The sequence below is a fragment of the Myotis daubentonii genome, chromosome 18 (assembly GCF_963259705.1).
Source record: "Myotis daubentonii chromosome 18, mMyoDau2.1, whole genome shotgun sequence".
NCBI classification, from domain to species: Eukaryota; Metazoa; Chordata; class Mammalia; order Chiroptera; family Vespertilionidae; genus Myotis; species Myotis daubentonii.
This window is the reverse complement of record NC_081857.1, coordinates 6,346,781-6,361,946: the sequence shown is the minus strand read 5'-3', so window position 1 is coordinate 6,361,946 and position 15,166 is coordinate 6,346,781. Positions and strand designations below refer to the sequence as shown.

The 15,166-nt window shown below is 49.9% G+C and overlaps 1 protein-coding gene across 1 annotated transcript in view; it reads right to left on the bottom strand.

Moving 5' to 3' along the window:
* Positions 1 to 4,014: 4,014 nt before the first annotated feature.
* LOC132220919 (antigen-presenting glycoprotein CD1d-like) overlaps positions 4,015 to 15,166 on the bottom strand; it is a 102,220-nt gene continuing 91,068 nt past the window's right edge. The window contains exons 2-4 of the mRNA XM_059674622.1: positions 5,305 to 5,610; positions 4,747 to 5,025; positions 4,015 to 4,359 (exon numbers count right to left, since the gene is read on the bottom strand). Of these exons, the coding sequence (XP_059530605.1) occupies positions 4,070 to 4,359; positions 4,747 to 5,025; positions 5,305 to 5,610 (875 nt within the window). The 3' untranslated portion in view covers positions 4,015 to 4,069. The remainder of the gene's footprint in view (positions 4,360 to 4,746; positions 5,026 to 5,304; positions 5,611 to 15,166) is intronic.

Here is a 15,166-nt window from a genome sequence, read left to right as displayed (position 1 = left end):
AAGCATTTCCAAAAAGATTTCAGAAGAGCCTGGGAAAGTAAAAGCCCAGTGAGATACATTCACAAACTTGACCCTGCTTCAGGAAATCAAGCTGAAGAGCATGTCCCAAGGGCAGTGTGGCACCAAAAACAATAACAGGTCACACGTTCCTGAAGCCATTGTAGCTTACCACACATTTCACACATTTGTCTAGGAGACAACAAGTCCATGAGAAAATCAGACTGTCTTTGTCCATCTGGTCTGCTATCACAAAATAACACAGACTGAGTGGCTTATAAGCAATAGAAATTTATTTTTCACAGATTGGAGGCTGGGAGGTCCAGTATCAAGGGGCCAGAAGATTCAGGGTTTGATGAGGGCCCACTGCCTGCATCCTAGATGGCATCTTCTGCTGTCTTCACACAGTGAAGGGACCTCTTTTCTAACAGCACTAATTCCATTTGAGAGCTCAGACCTCATGCCTTAATCACCTCCCAGAGGCCCCACCTTTTAATACCCATCACCTTGGCTATTAGATTTCTAACATGTGAATCAGGGCGTACACAAACATTTAATCAGTAGCGTAATCAAGACAGACATTATTAGCCCCAATGGGCACAGGAGGAAACTGAGTCAGAGGCTAGAACTCCAGTCTCCTGATCCAGTGCACTTGCTGGTTCACCTACCCGCCTCACTAAGTCCTGCTTCAAGTTACCCTTCGTCCTTGAAGCCTTCCTTGTCTAACCCAAGCCAATATTCTCACTAAGCATTCTGAGAAATTTGTTGCACAGCATTACACATGTCTAAGAACAGTGGTTCTCTAACTTTAGCTGAATATCAGCATTACCTGAGGGCTTGTTAACACACAGACTGGGCCCCACTCCCAAGGTTTCTCATTCAGTAGCTCTGGGGTGGGGCCCAAAATAACTCACAAGTTCCCAGGTGATGCCGAGGCCGCTGGTCAGGAAAACACAATTTGGAACCATTGGTTCAGAAGCCAGCAGGTTCTTCACCTGCATTCTAGGTTTGACCTGCGAGTCCAGCAGAGAAGAAGCCAAATCTTAATTTCCTCAAGCAAAGGCTCTTCCAACGGGCAGCCTCTCTTTTTCTGGATATTCAGAGCCCTGGAGTGCCTAGAGGCAACTTTCCTGAGAGCCAACCGATCATTTTAACTTGACCTTTTCATTTCTTGGCTCCAGAAAGGTCTGCTGTTCCTCTTAGCTTCCTGTGACCTCCTGTCTAAGAACCAAGAAGACAGCTAGACCGGCATCACTACACCTCAGGCTTGCCCAGGTATATTCAACACTTTTCATGCATTGTCTCAATAGATAGAAGCAAGAGAGCCTGTTTGGGGGGTCTCTTCATGCCTGCCTCTTCCAGTGCGAATAAAATGACTGCCCATTGGTGAGAAATATCCCTACCCAGAGTAGTTTTTTCCATATCATACACATACACTAGGATTTCTCCTCTCTTAATCAAGTTACATAGGTAAAAGCTTGGGATACCTCTGTTTCCTTGACCTAACTTTCTTTTTAAAGATGAAATATCCCTTTATAAATCCAAATTCACAATAGAAATTATGTCCTCAAACTGCCAATATTGACATTCACCGGAAGCTTTCCCAAAAGATACAAACTGAAAGCCCCCCAAGTTGTTGTTAACTAGCAGAGGTGTATTTGGGGTTCCACACCCTAAACTGTGTAAAAGTTTGAGTCAATCTACACTAATAAAAGAGAAAAATGGTAATTGGCGTACGACGATACCCTTTTCATTGGCTAATCAGGGCTATATGCAAATTTACTGCCAACTAAGATTGACAGTTAACTGCCAGCTAAGATTGGCAGTTAACTGCCAACAAGATGGCGGTTAATTTGCATATGTAGGCACAATGCAGGGAGGCAAAAGGGAAAGCAGGGAGAAGCCCCCTGCCACTGACAGTGATCGGAAACCCAGGGGGGAGCTAAGAGCTGGGGGGCCCCCCAGCCATGATCGGAGAATCAGGTGCCTTTTCCGCCCTGGCCAGTGATAGCAGGAAGTACCAGTGGAGCCAGCGATGGGAGCTGGGCACGGTCGAAGCTGGCAGTCCCAGGAGCTAGGGGCCCCTTGCCTGGGCCTAAAGCGAAGCCCACGATTGCGGGGCCACTGCAGCTGTGGGTCCCCGCTGCCCAGGCCGAATGCCTCAGCCAGAGACATCCTGCAGGGGCAGGGGCAGAGCCCACGCGATCGCGGTGCCCCCGCTGCCACTGCAGGTCCCCGCTGCCACTGCAGGTCCCCGCTGCCCGGGCCGGACGTCTAGGCCAGAGGCGTCAGGCCTGGGCAAGGGGCCGATCCTGCGATTGGAGGGTGATGGGGGTCAAAGCCTGAGGGCTCCCAGTATGTGAGAGGGGGCAGGCTGGGCTGAGGGACACTCCCCCCCGCCCCACACCCAGTGCACGAATTTCATGCACGGGGCCCCTAGTATTTTAATATCAGGTACGTTCACATGAAAATCCAGACTTCCGCTCTTCTTGAAAAATGTCGGTCACAGCCAACCCAGGGTCTGACTTCCTATTTGACAACAAGCAGCTGGACCTGCTTCCCCTGGACAGGACAAGGGCTTTCGAGGTCTCTGCAGACTCCAGTGTTTAAACAATGGCCACAGGTGCCCTTGAATCTGCCCTTCTCTGCTTGTCGCTGGTAGGTATCTGAGTTTGCATTTCTGTTCTTAAGAACCACGTGAGCTTCTAAACAGGCAGGATGCTTAAATTCTCCTAAAGTAGCCAAGGGGCGTGATGCGAGCTGTCTTGTGATTGTTCTCTGCTTCTTTAAGGAACCTCTCTTTCATCCTCCATTCCTGGGGACCGAAGTCCTGGGAACCTGAGATCCTGAGTTGCAGACAGGTGTGGCGAGGGCAGTCACAGGATGTCTTGGTAAGACCTGTGAGAGAACAGCCAGGGAGAGACCATTCAGAAAAGTGGAAGAGGGGATGGAAGGAAGAGGGAATGGGGACAAAGGCTGAGGAAAGGAGACGGAAAAAGAAGACTCACCTGCGCTTTATAAGCCAGAAGGTTACGCATCTGCCTACCAGAAGGAGGGATGCCAGTACTGGTACGACTGCGACGATCAAGCCCACCGGCACATGACTCCCCTCTGCTTCAGGAACACAGGAGTTTCTCAGCCCCGGGATTCCTCCCTAGCTCAAGCCACCTGGTCTCAGCACATGTGAGGGTGCCAGGTGCTTATTTCCTCTCCCATTTAAAGTTGCCACTTCTGGCCCAGCCAGTGTACTCAGTGGTTGAGCGTCGACCTGTGAACCAGGTCACGGTTCGATTCCCGGTCAGGGCACAGGGCCGGGTTTGATCCCCAGTGTGGGGTGTGCAGGAGGCAGCCAATCAATGATTCTCTCCCATTATTGATGTTTCTATCTCTCCCTTCCTCTCTGAAATCAATATAGATATGTATTTTAATAAAAACAATAAAAGTGGCCTCTACTATTCCCCTGAAGTTTGGAGGGCCCAGCTTTTTCAGGGCTGGGGTATCCGTAATGCAGTCCATTTCAGCTTATATAGCACAGCACACAGGGGAAGGGCAGTAATTCCTCAGCGAGGCAGTCCTGAGTCGAAGCCCAGCTTTCCTCTTTTTAACAATGCGGCTGTGGGCAGTAACTTGACCTAGCTGAGCCTCAGCTTCTCATCGATAAAGTGAGAATAATACTTGCTTCAGAGGAGAGGTGACTGGATGGCACGCTGTGTGCAGGGTGCTCAGTCCGCACATGGGAAGCAGCGGGAGAACCACAGCTACCTGTGTACCCTTCCTTCTCGTGCTCCCATCCCCTCTCCTGAGGACTAAGTCTCTCTGGGATTCTTCATGTGCCGCCTACTTCTGAAACTGGGAGTCTTTTGGTCTCACTTTTTTTCATATGGACCGTCCTGCCTCAGTGCCTTTTGAGTTGAGATCTTTGTTCCCCTCTGTCCTGTACCCGGATCCCCTCCTTCTGTGGGTCCTGGTCAGGGCCTCATTGCCAAAACCCCTCTGTCCTGCATCAGTCCACTCCCACCCTTCCCTGTCCCGCCCTCTGTGCTTCAGAACCACATTCCCTCCCCGCGGGGCCCTAGTTCTCACCCCAGTAGAGGACGATGTCCTGGCCTCCGAGGCTGCTGTGTCTCACTCGGCAGGTCAGGCCGGCTGCCTCCCCAGCCGCCACGTCCAGGGTCACTCGGAGAGACCACGTCCCGTCAGCATTGGGCAGGATGTCCCCTTGCTGAGCGCCAGGCTGCTCCTGCTGCCCCTGCATCCACCTCACCCACACAGGCTCTGGGTTGAATCCTGAGACATGGCACACCAGCAGCAGACGGCCAGGGCCAAGAGGGGGGCCACTGGACAGCCAGGCCTCGGGCTTCACTGTATCCAACAAGGGAGTGGGGCCTCTGCATTAGAGGCTCACTCAGGCAGCCCACAGTCCCCCGCTGGAAACAAAGGCTCCCATCACTTCATCCATTTGTGTTACCGTCTTCCTGACCCAGTCTACTGCTTGTCCTCCCATCCTCCCCCTCAAGCAAAGATCCTGTTTGACCCCAGAGCTTATTTAACTGAACTCACAAACCCAAAGGTGGCTCAGTGAATACTATGGAGTGAATAATGCCCTCAGGCCTTAGCCATCCCCTCCTGAGCCTTTCTCTTCCAAGGCTCAAAGGAATGCAAACCCTAGAATGGAAAACCCACACGGAGCCCCACAGAGGAGGGATTGGGGGGGCGGTGGGGGTGGATCAGGGAGACACACAGGCTGACCTTGCTTCTCCACATCCTGCTTTCCTGCTTCAAGGAGGCCCGTGACTAATTGGGGGCAAATGTCACTGAGGAGCCACTGTAATGTGTCCCTGATGTATTGGTCCTTGTTGAGCTTGTTGCTGACCACCTCGGCCCAATGTGGGGCATCGGGGGCTGGCACCCAAGAAGTTCCCTGGAAACTCAATATATCGCTTCCTTGAAATGCCCAGCGGAAGAAGCTTTTTAGGGGGCTCCCAGGGTGCACCTCACACCCAGCGGACATCTGGACCACAAAGGGATCTGAGGAGAGGAACAGACAGAGATCAAACGGTTTAACGGTGGGAACAACCGAAGGAGACATGGATGTGAGGGCTATACCACCGAAAGCTCCGGGAAATGAGAGGGGGTGACCCAGGGCAGGAGGAACCAGGGGTATTTTGGGGTGTCAGTGGCTGGGACCTTCCTGGCAGGAGTGGAAATGAGAACATCCCAGCCCGTGAGGCCAGAGTCTCCCAGCTGGGCCTCTGCCTCCGCTGTCTCCCCGGGGTCAGCTGCCCAGGGACCCATCCCTCAGCTCACAGTCCAAGTGCAGCATTTTGGCGAATCCCCGGATGTCCCTGGTGAAGCTGCACCGGTACACCCAGAACACTTGCTGCAGCTGCTCCCACTGATGGTCGCTTAACTTGCCCTGGGACCAGGGCCTCAGGAAGCTGATGTCTGAGCCATTGCTCCAAGAGTGGGTCTGCAGCGCCCCCAGCCAGAAAGAGCCATCGGTGCGCGTCCAGCTGCTGTTGGCAAAGGAGGAGATCTGGAGGAAGAGGAGACTGGCGCTGCTTGGAGGCTCTGCAGGAAAGTGGCGATCCGAGGGGCCCGGAGGGCGCAGAGCTTAAGGAGAAGGAAGGAAGAAAACAAACAAAACTGATGGCCTTGGGCTGGAGGGGTGGTGTCGTCCAGCTCCCCGGCACCCCGCACCCCTGGAGCCAGGAGCTGAGACCCGGAGCCCCAAGTTCTTGGCCCAAGTCGCCTGTGAGCTCACTGCTTAGTTTCCAAGTTGCAGGCGTCTCCATCAGCCCAATCATGCCTCGCCCCCGTTCCCAGCCCAGCTCCCTCTCGCTGTCTCCCAGACGCTTGCCCAGGCATCCTTGCTCCACTCACCCTCAAGAGGTGCCCACATCTGGGGGAGACCCCAGAGCAGCGAAACCAGCCAGCACTCCATGTCACAGGGCTCCCAGCTCTGGCTCTAGCCTCCAGCCCAGCCAACTCCCTGCCCTGCCCTTCCTCTGCTCTGAACCAGCAACCACTATAGTTCAAAGTGCAGCAAAGTCTGGAAAAGAACCTCCTGCCCTGCCAATGCCCCACCGGGCCGCCCCGCCCCGCCGCTCCACCTCCCCGCGCTGAGCCCTGGGGCGCAGCACTTTGAAGTCTTGACAGGCCATTTCCACTCCCTGACAGGACAGGACAGAACTCCCACCCTGGCTGGGGTCGGCTTCCAGGCCAGTCTAGGCGCCCCTTCTTCACCTGCCCGATGTTCTGCTCACCATTAGCTGCTTGAGCTGCAAAGAGCTGTCCTTGGGGCTCAAGGAATCCTGACAATGTTAGGGAGTGCGAGCTACAGAATGACCAGAACTCCAGACTGATTACAATTTAGAGCCTTTACTTACTGGCCAGTGTCCCTTCCTCCACTCGGGAAGCCCAAGACAGAAGCGGCCCCGACCATCTGCACAGTCCAATGTTTAAAGGGGACTATGACATCCGTGTTCAGGTTCCCATAGCAAGCAAAGCCAAGCGACAAAAGCTAATTGTGTAGTTTTAGCCAAGCTATTCATCCTCCTCCTGTTATTCACTTCTGGGTAATTTAAAGGTAAAGGCTATTCTTAATTTTGATCTGTTTGTACTTTTTTTTTTTTTTAGTTGTTTTTTGCTTAAAGTTTTACAAAGAGTATTACATATATCTCCTTTTTTAACCGCCCTTGACAATTCCCTGGCTTCCCCTACCCCCCAATGACTTATGTCCACTGGTTATATGCATGCTTACAAGTCCTTTGGTTGATCTCTTACCCCTCACTCCTGCCCCTAACCCTCCCCGGCCTTCCCCCTATAGTTTGACAGTCTGTTCCAGGCTGCTTTGGCTCTGTATCTATTCTTGTTCATAAGTCTATAATTGTCTTTATTATCCATAAATGAGTGAGATCATGTGGTATTTTTCCTTCATTGACTGGCTCATTTCACTTAGCATAATGCTCTCCAGTTCCATCCATGCTGTTGCAAATGGTAAGAGTTCCCTCTTTTTTACAGCAGCATAGTATTCCATCATGTAGATGTACCACAGTTTTCTAATCCATTCATCTACTGATGGGCACTTAGGCTGTTTCCAGATCTTAGCTATGGTGAATTGTGCTGCTATGAACATAGGGGTGCATATACCCTCTCTGATTGGTGTTTCTGGTTTCTTGGGATATATTCCTAGAAGTGGGATCACAGGGTCAAATGGGAGTTCCATTTTTAGTTTTTTGAGGAAACTCCATACTGTCTTCCATAGTGGCTGCACCAGTCTGCATTCCCACCAGCAGTGCATGAGTGTTCCTTTTTCTCCACATCCTCTCCAGCACTCGTCGTTTGTTGATTGGTTGATGATAGCCATTCTGACAGGTGTGAGATGGTACCTCATTGTTGTTTTGATTTGCATCTCTCGGATGATTAGTGACTTTGAGCATGTTTTCATATGTCTCTTGGCTTTCTGAGTGTCCTCTTTGGAAAGGTGTCTATTTATGTCCTTTGCCCATTTTTTGATTGGATTGTTTATCTTCCTTTTGTTAAGTTGTATGAGTTCCCTATAAATGTTGGAGATTAAACCCTTATCGGTGATAGCATTGGCACAAATATGTTCTCCCCTGTGGTGGGCTTTCTTGTTGTTTTGTTGATGGTTTCTATTGCTGTGCAGAAGCTTTTTATTTTGATGTAGTCTCATTTGTTTATTTTCACTTTAGTTTCCAATGCCCTAGGAGCTGTATCGTTGAAGAAATTGCTTCCGCATATGTCTGAGATTTTGTTGCCTTTGGATTCTTCTAGAATTTTTATGGTTTCCCATCGTACATTTAAGTCCTTTATCCATTTTGAGTTTATTTTTGTGTATGGTGTAAGTTGGTGGTCTAGTTTCATTTTCTTGCATGTATCTGTCCAATTTTCCCAACACCATTTATTGAAGAGACTATCTTGACTCCGTTGCATGTTCTTGCCTCCTTTGTCAAATATTAATTGAGCATATTGGTTCGGCTCAATTTCTGGGCTCTCTATTCTATTCCATTGATCTATATGTCTGTTCTTGTGCCGGTACCAGACAGTTTTGACAACAGTGGCTTGTAATACAGATTGATTTCTGGTATTGAGATCCCACCTACTTTGTTCTTTCTCAGGGTCGCTGCAGCTATTCGGGGTCTTTTTTTATTCCAGATGAATTTTTGGCGAGTTTGTTCTAGGTCTGTGAAATATGCTGTTGGTATTTTGATGGGAAGTGCGTTGAATTTATAGATTGCTTTGGGTAGTATGGACATTTTAATGATGTTGATTCTACCAATCCAAGAACATGGGATGTTTTTCCATCTGTTTATGTCTTCTTTTATCTCTTTTTTCAGCATCCTGTAGTTTTCTTAGTAGAGGTCTTTTACCTCTTTACTTAAGTTTATTCCTAGGTATCTTAATTTTTTTGGTGCGATGGTAAGTGGGATTGTTGATCTGTTTGTTCTTTATGGGCCTGTTGCCCAGGTGTGTTGATCTGTTTGTTCTTTGTGGGCCATAGCTCAGGTGTGGGAGATCAGTTCCTAGAAACTTTGCACAGGTTGTCAAGCTGCTGATGCGACTAGATAATTAAGCAGGCCTAAAAATTGTCCTACTCTGTAGCATTCCCCACTGGTTTTACGGGAGAATCAAATCATTGTTTCTTCCTATCCTTTGGTAGTGAGTTCTTAGGACCATTCATGTGACTGCTTGTATTCTGTGTCAAATATAATTCATTAAGCAGTTCAGTATGCATGGGCCGAAAGTTAGTGTTAGCAGTAGGAGTACTAATGGCCCAGCTAAGGCGGTTAGGAGAGTGGTGAGCAGGGGGACCAGGAGAAGAGGTTTTCATACCAGTTTCCTTACGACTTTCTCCTTTCCTCTCTGTATTGTAGCCTGTTCCTTAGCTGACTGAGGCTCTCCCTGAGAACTCCCAAGTGGTTAGTATAAAAACAACATGTCTCCCTGTGGGAAACTGCCTATTGTCTTCACTGGCAGAGAAGTGTAGACTGAGAACCAGGAAGGCTGGTGACCTTTAAAGCCCTAGCAAAGGTCAGAGCTGTGCACCACCTCTGTTAGTCCAGATAATGGCAGCTGAAGCAACTTCCCCACCAGATAGTCATGTAAATCCTTATTGATAAGATAGTCTGTGTGTTGCGGGAACTTGCCTGCCTAAGAGCTATAGCCAGGGGTGGGCAAACTTTTTGACTCAGGGCCACAATGAGTTCTTAAACTGGACCGGAGGGCCGGAACAAAAGCATGGATGGAGTGTTTGTGTGAACTAATATAAATTCAAAGTAAACATCATTACATAAAAGGGTACGGTCTTTTTTTTCAATAGTTTTATTCATTTCAAACGGGCTGGATCCGGCCCGTGGGCCATAGTTTGCCCAAGGCTGGGCTATACTATGGGTGGATCCCAAACCAACAAAAGGTTGGTGCGGCTTGGGCACCAGTGGAAGTCCTTCCTCTTGAGTTGGATTTACCCGTTGGCCCCCCAATATTTCCAGATGATCTCTTGTCTTTTCTCTTTCATTTGTGTGCGGCTCCTCTTCCAGATCCTGAACCCTGATCCACGCAGGACGTGGAGGGAAACATTTACAACATCTCCCCTAGGGCCATGCATAGTCCTCCCTGTTTTAGAAACAACAGGTCGAGCCCTCTCTTATTTTGTAATACTACTTCAGCTAAAGAACTGGGAATCTTCAAGTCTATCTACATTTTGTTCTAATGTGCTCAGAACTTGATCTATTTGGCTGCTGAGGGCCTTAAAATTCTGATTTCCTGTTACGAGAGCTGCTCTTCCCACCGCAGTGGAGCCGGCAACACCTAAGCCTACTAAAAGGGGAATCAATACCGGGCCCGTCTTCTCTGCCTGCGAGCAGACATAATGTTCTCTCCCTCCCTCCCCAGAGTAATAGTATACCTGAGGCAAGATGTGAGTGAGGATGCATAGAGAAGGCTCTCCAGGGGGGATGGGGAGGATGAGAGTCAAGGGGGAAATACAGGGAGTGATACCAGAGGTACAGGCAAACCAGGTTCCCTGTACATTGGATGGCCCATCGTTCAGTGGGGTCCTCGGATTCTGCCTTTTTTACTTAACTTCGGTGAATCCAGTGTCTCTTTCTGGCAACCTTTACAGCCAATGGGGTGCTGAGGCTGACAGTGAAGGGCCCCGTCCACCTGGTCTCCCAGTTAAAGGAGAGGTGGTCCAGCCCCAGTACTGGAGGGTGGGTCTCAGTGAGCCTCTCGGACATGCGTGGTTAAGCCTGGAGCTCAACTGTAAAGCCTGTAAGGACTTCAGGAGGTTATAATTACAAAGGGGTGTTAATATTTCTTCCCCTAGCTTGGGAAGTAGCGGTGGGGGTCGGCCAAACAGAATCTCAAAAGGGGTGAGACCCTTTACATACATGGTGCAACGGGCCCGGAGTAGGGAAAAAGGGAGAAGACTTACCCAGTTTCCGCCAGTCTCCAGTTTTAGTTTTGTCAGGGTTTCCTTCAAGGTTCAATTCATCCTCTCTACCTGTCCAGAGCTCTGAGGTCTATAGATACAGTGTAATTTCCAATTTATACCTAGTATTCTTACCAATAACTGAGTGATGTGGGCAATGAATGCAGGGCCATTGTCGGACCCCATTGCACCAGGTAGGCCAAACCTGGGGACAAGTTCTGAGATTAATTTCTTTACTACTACTTGTGCTGTTTCAGACTTGTAGGGAAAGCCTCTGGCCATTCTGAGAATGTATCGATGAAAACCAGCAGGTAGCGATAGCCTCCCAGTCCTGGGGGTAATTCTGTAAAGTCTACTTCCCAATGCTCTCCAGCACTTTTCCCTCTGAGTCTGGTTTCCCCGACTAAATGGGACTGCTTCCCGGGGTTTACCTGTGCACAGATGTGACATCTCCTTGCGATATCCTTTAAGACCTGAAAGAGTTTAGGAATATAATAATCTTGTTTAGGTTGTTCTAGCAGCTTGGTTCCCCCCAGATGAGTACTCTGATGGATCTGGGAAATGAGTTCCTTTCCCAGGGCCTCTGGACCGAGCAGCCTCTGGTTCGACAATTCTTTCCATCCTCCAGATGTTTCTTTTGCCTGGAGGCTTTTCCCCAGAACAGTAGCCTCCTCCGAGTAGACTAGAATCTCCTCAAAGACCCTTGCAGGGAGGGCTGGTAAAATATGGAGGGACTCCACTGGTTTTTGGGTGACTTCCTGGCCGCTTTATCTGTGAAGGCATTTCCCCATGCCTCCGGGTGTCAGTTGACTGATGTCCTTTGCAGTGTAGGACTGTCACCACCTTTGGCATCCAAAGGGCTACAAGGAGGGTAAGAATTTCTGGGACACTTTTCATTTCCTTTCCTCCTGATGTTAGGAGTCCCCTTTCTTGGTATAAGGCCCCGTGAACTTGAACAGTGGCAAATGCATACCGGCTGTCTGTGTATATAGTCACTGCCTTTCCCTTCCTCCACCGTAGAGCTTGGGTGAGTGCATTAGCTCTGACTTCTGAGCTGATGTCCCGTGCCCCAGTGCCTGCACTCAGAGTACCTTGTCAGCTGTCACAACCGCTGTTCCTGTGTACCTGGTCCTGTCGACCACAAAGCTGCTTCCATCAGTGTATATAGGGTCTCGTCAGGGTCTGGCAGGGGCTGGTCCATCAGGTCCTCTCGAAGATTCTGAAGCTTCTTGAGTGAGGACAGGGTTTCAGTGCAGTCATGGAGCGGCTGCTCGGGGTCGTCATCAGGCAACAAGGTAGCAGGGTTAAGTGCCGCCCTTTTGAGAAAACTGACTCGCAGGGGATCAAGCAAGAGTACCTGATGCTGGGTGATCCGAGTATTCAAGAGCCAGCACTCTGGTGGGCTTCGCAACAGTGCCTCCACGGAATGTGGAGCCACCACTTGCAAGTCCTGCCCGAGGGTGAGTTTTGAGGCTTCCTTTACCAACGTAGCTATAGTTGCTATTGCTCTCAAACACCCCGTCCACCCTGCAGCCACGGGGTCTAACCGCTTGATAAGTATGCCACTGGCTTTTTCCATGGTCCCAGGGATTGGGTTAACACCCCCTTTGTGATTCCCCGAGCCTCTGCCACATGTAACTGAAATGGCTTTGTGAGGTATGGCAGCACTAACGTTGGTGCGCTAACTAAGGCTTATTTAAAATCTTGAAAAGCCTTAGTTTCAATTTCAGTCCAGTTTAGTTTCTCACACTTTCCCCAGTGCAGGCAACAGGCTCAGGAGGGTACATGGATTAGGTACCGTGGGATGTATAGTTTCTACCCTCTTATTGACCTCTCTTAAGTCCTGAACGGGTCTGAAGTCCTCCATTCCTGTTTTCTGTAGAGGAAGCAATGGGGTATTCCACGGGGAGTGGCAAGGGTCTAAGATTCCTGCTTTTTTTCAGTCTTTTTGTGTGGACTGTGATGCCTCTTCGGGCCTTTTGGCTTATTGGATATTGCTTAACCCGTACTGGAATTGCTGTGCTGGAGAGTTGTACCACAATTGGGGCTCTGTGGACCGCCAATCCTGGGGTTACTCTCTGCCCATACTCCAGGTATATTCTGTTGCAGCTCTTGGAGTAATGGGGCATCTGGGACCGGATTATTGTTCTCGGTTCCCTCAGTGAGGAGATATTCCTCACTCAAGGGGCAAGTCAAAAGCACAGCCCCCGGTCTCTGGTTAAAAGTCACTGTAGCCATCTCCTCCTGGAAGGAGATGGTAGCCTGCAGTTTGCTGAGAAGGTCCCGTCCCAGTAGCAGGTACGGGCACTCCGGCATCACAAAGAATGAGTGGGTCACTGTCCCAGCCCCCAGGTTGGTAATTCAGGCCTGGGTCCATGGGTAAGGTTTAGTCTTTCCCGTGGCTCCCTGAATGGTGGTTCGTTTTTTGGACACAGGGCCCTCCACCTGCTGTAGAACAAGGTAAGTAGCTCTGGTGTTCACAAGGAAGTCCACAGGTTTGCCCCCAACTTTTAAGGTGACCCTGGGCTCCTGGGGGCTAATAGGGATGGAGCTCCGGCCCTGTCAGTCTACTTCTTTGACTAGTACCGGGGTCGGGCGCTGCTGAGGCTTTTTTGGACAGTCTTTCTTCCAGTGGCCCTTTTCTTGCAGTGCGCAAACTTGTCCTTCCCTAAATCAGAGCGTCTTGGGTGCCTGTCCTCTTTCCTCTTGCATGGTAGTTACCAAGACCTTTGCCATTTTCTCAGTCTGTACAGTCTCTGAGTCTTCTCCATTGTTAAAAGCCTTTTGAGCAACCTCAACCAATTCCGACCGCACTTTTCCCTCAAAGCCTTCTAACTTTTGTAATTTCTTTCTAATGTCTGGGGCCGACTGGGACAGGAAAGCGATGTTAACTGCCCGCCGATTCTCAGGCGCATCAGGGTCTATGGGTGTGTAGAGCCTGTAGGCCTCACACAGGCGCTCTAGAAAAGTGGCAGGAGATTCATTTGGTCCCTGTACAGTTTCAGTTACCTTAGAAAAATTGGTGGGTTTCTGCTCAGCCACTCAGATTTCCCTCAGCAGAGTCTGGTGATACCGATCGAGAGCCTCCTTACCTGGCTCCGTGTTGGGGTCCCACGAAGGGCGGGAGAGTGGGAAGATAGCCTCAAGCCATGCTGACTCCGAAGAGAGTTGGCCATCGGGGCCAAGAACCAATTTCCTTCCCTCCGACCTGACTTGCTCTCTCTCCTCCGAGTTGAAAAGGGTCTGGAGGAGCTGTTGGCAACATCCCAAGTGGGCTGGTGGGTGAAAACGACAGACTCCAAGAGGGAGATTAATCCCTGCGGATTCTCAGAAAAAGAGGGATTCTGATTCTTCCAGTTATAGAGGTCACTGGTTGAAAAAGGGACGTAAACCATAAAACACCTTTCCTCCCCCTTGGGAATGGCCATCTGGTACAAAGGCAACATCAGGGCTCCAGAGAAGTCCGGAGAGGGGGCTGAATGTGAGGGTCGGTACTCTGCCCCACTGCGGATATGAGATGGACTCAGAGGATCCTCAGGGGGCGCCGCCATCAGGGCTGACAGATACGGGGGTGTCTCTGCCAGGATGGGGTCTTCTGGTGGAGGTGGGAGGACAAGGAGCTTCCTCTCAGCCTCCCTGGGAGGTTTAGTGAGGAGGACAGTCTGTCTCTGTCCCAATTTCTTTTTCTCTTCTGAGGGTTTTTGGCAATCCCGGAGCCACCTAGGATTTTCAGTTAAGACATCTATCCCAATTTGAATATACACCATTTGGTCCAGGTGCCCGGGTTTTCCAAAAATTATAGCCTGGACCTGATAGGCTAAACCCAAATCAGTTGACCCCTCAGGAGGCCACTTGATCTGCGGGAATGTTGGCCATTCACGCTCACAGAATTTCTGTACATCAAAAATGTTAACAGGGGCTCCGTAGCCCTCGGCTCTTCGCTTGAAGTCCTGAAAATTTTTCAAAAAACATTGAAGCGGGGTACAGACAGTACATGAAGCTGATTGACAAATTCTGACAAAAGAAACAACAACAAATTGGACGCAACAACAGACACAGGCAAGAAAAATAAGAACCATACTCAGGAAAACTGGGCACTGTCATACACCGGGATCTGGTCTCAACGAAAGTAGTGCTGCGTCCAGCCTTCCGGAGACCTCTGAAGCGCCCACAGAACCAGAATCAGGAGTCAAAAGAATTGAGTCTTCTTACCGGTAAGAATCAGATCCAGATGGCTCCAACTGAAGTCAGTGAGACAATTTTTGGACAGACCTGACAAACTCTTTCAGTCCAGGGCTGAGGAACATCTCTCAGAGATCAACCCCTAGTTCCGGGAGTTTGGATGTCTTCCCTGGACTCTGGTCACGGACCAGTCAATGGCCAGTTATCTCGCTGGGGCCTCCAAATGTTGTGGAGTGTGAACGACAGAATGACCAGAACTCCAGACTGATTAAAATGTAGAGAGCCTTTATTGACTGGCCAGTGACCGCTCCTCCACTCAGGAAGCCCAAGACAGAAGTGTCCCCGACCACCTACAGAGTCCAATATTTAAAGGGGACAACGACATCCATGTTCAGGTTCCCATAGCAAGCAAAGCCAAGTTACAAAAGCTAATTGTGTAGTTTTAGCCAAGCTATTCATCCACCTCCTGTTATTCACTTCTGGGTAACTTAAAGGTCAGGACTATTCTTAATTTTGATCTGTTTGTTCCTTATG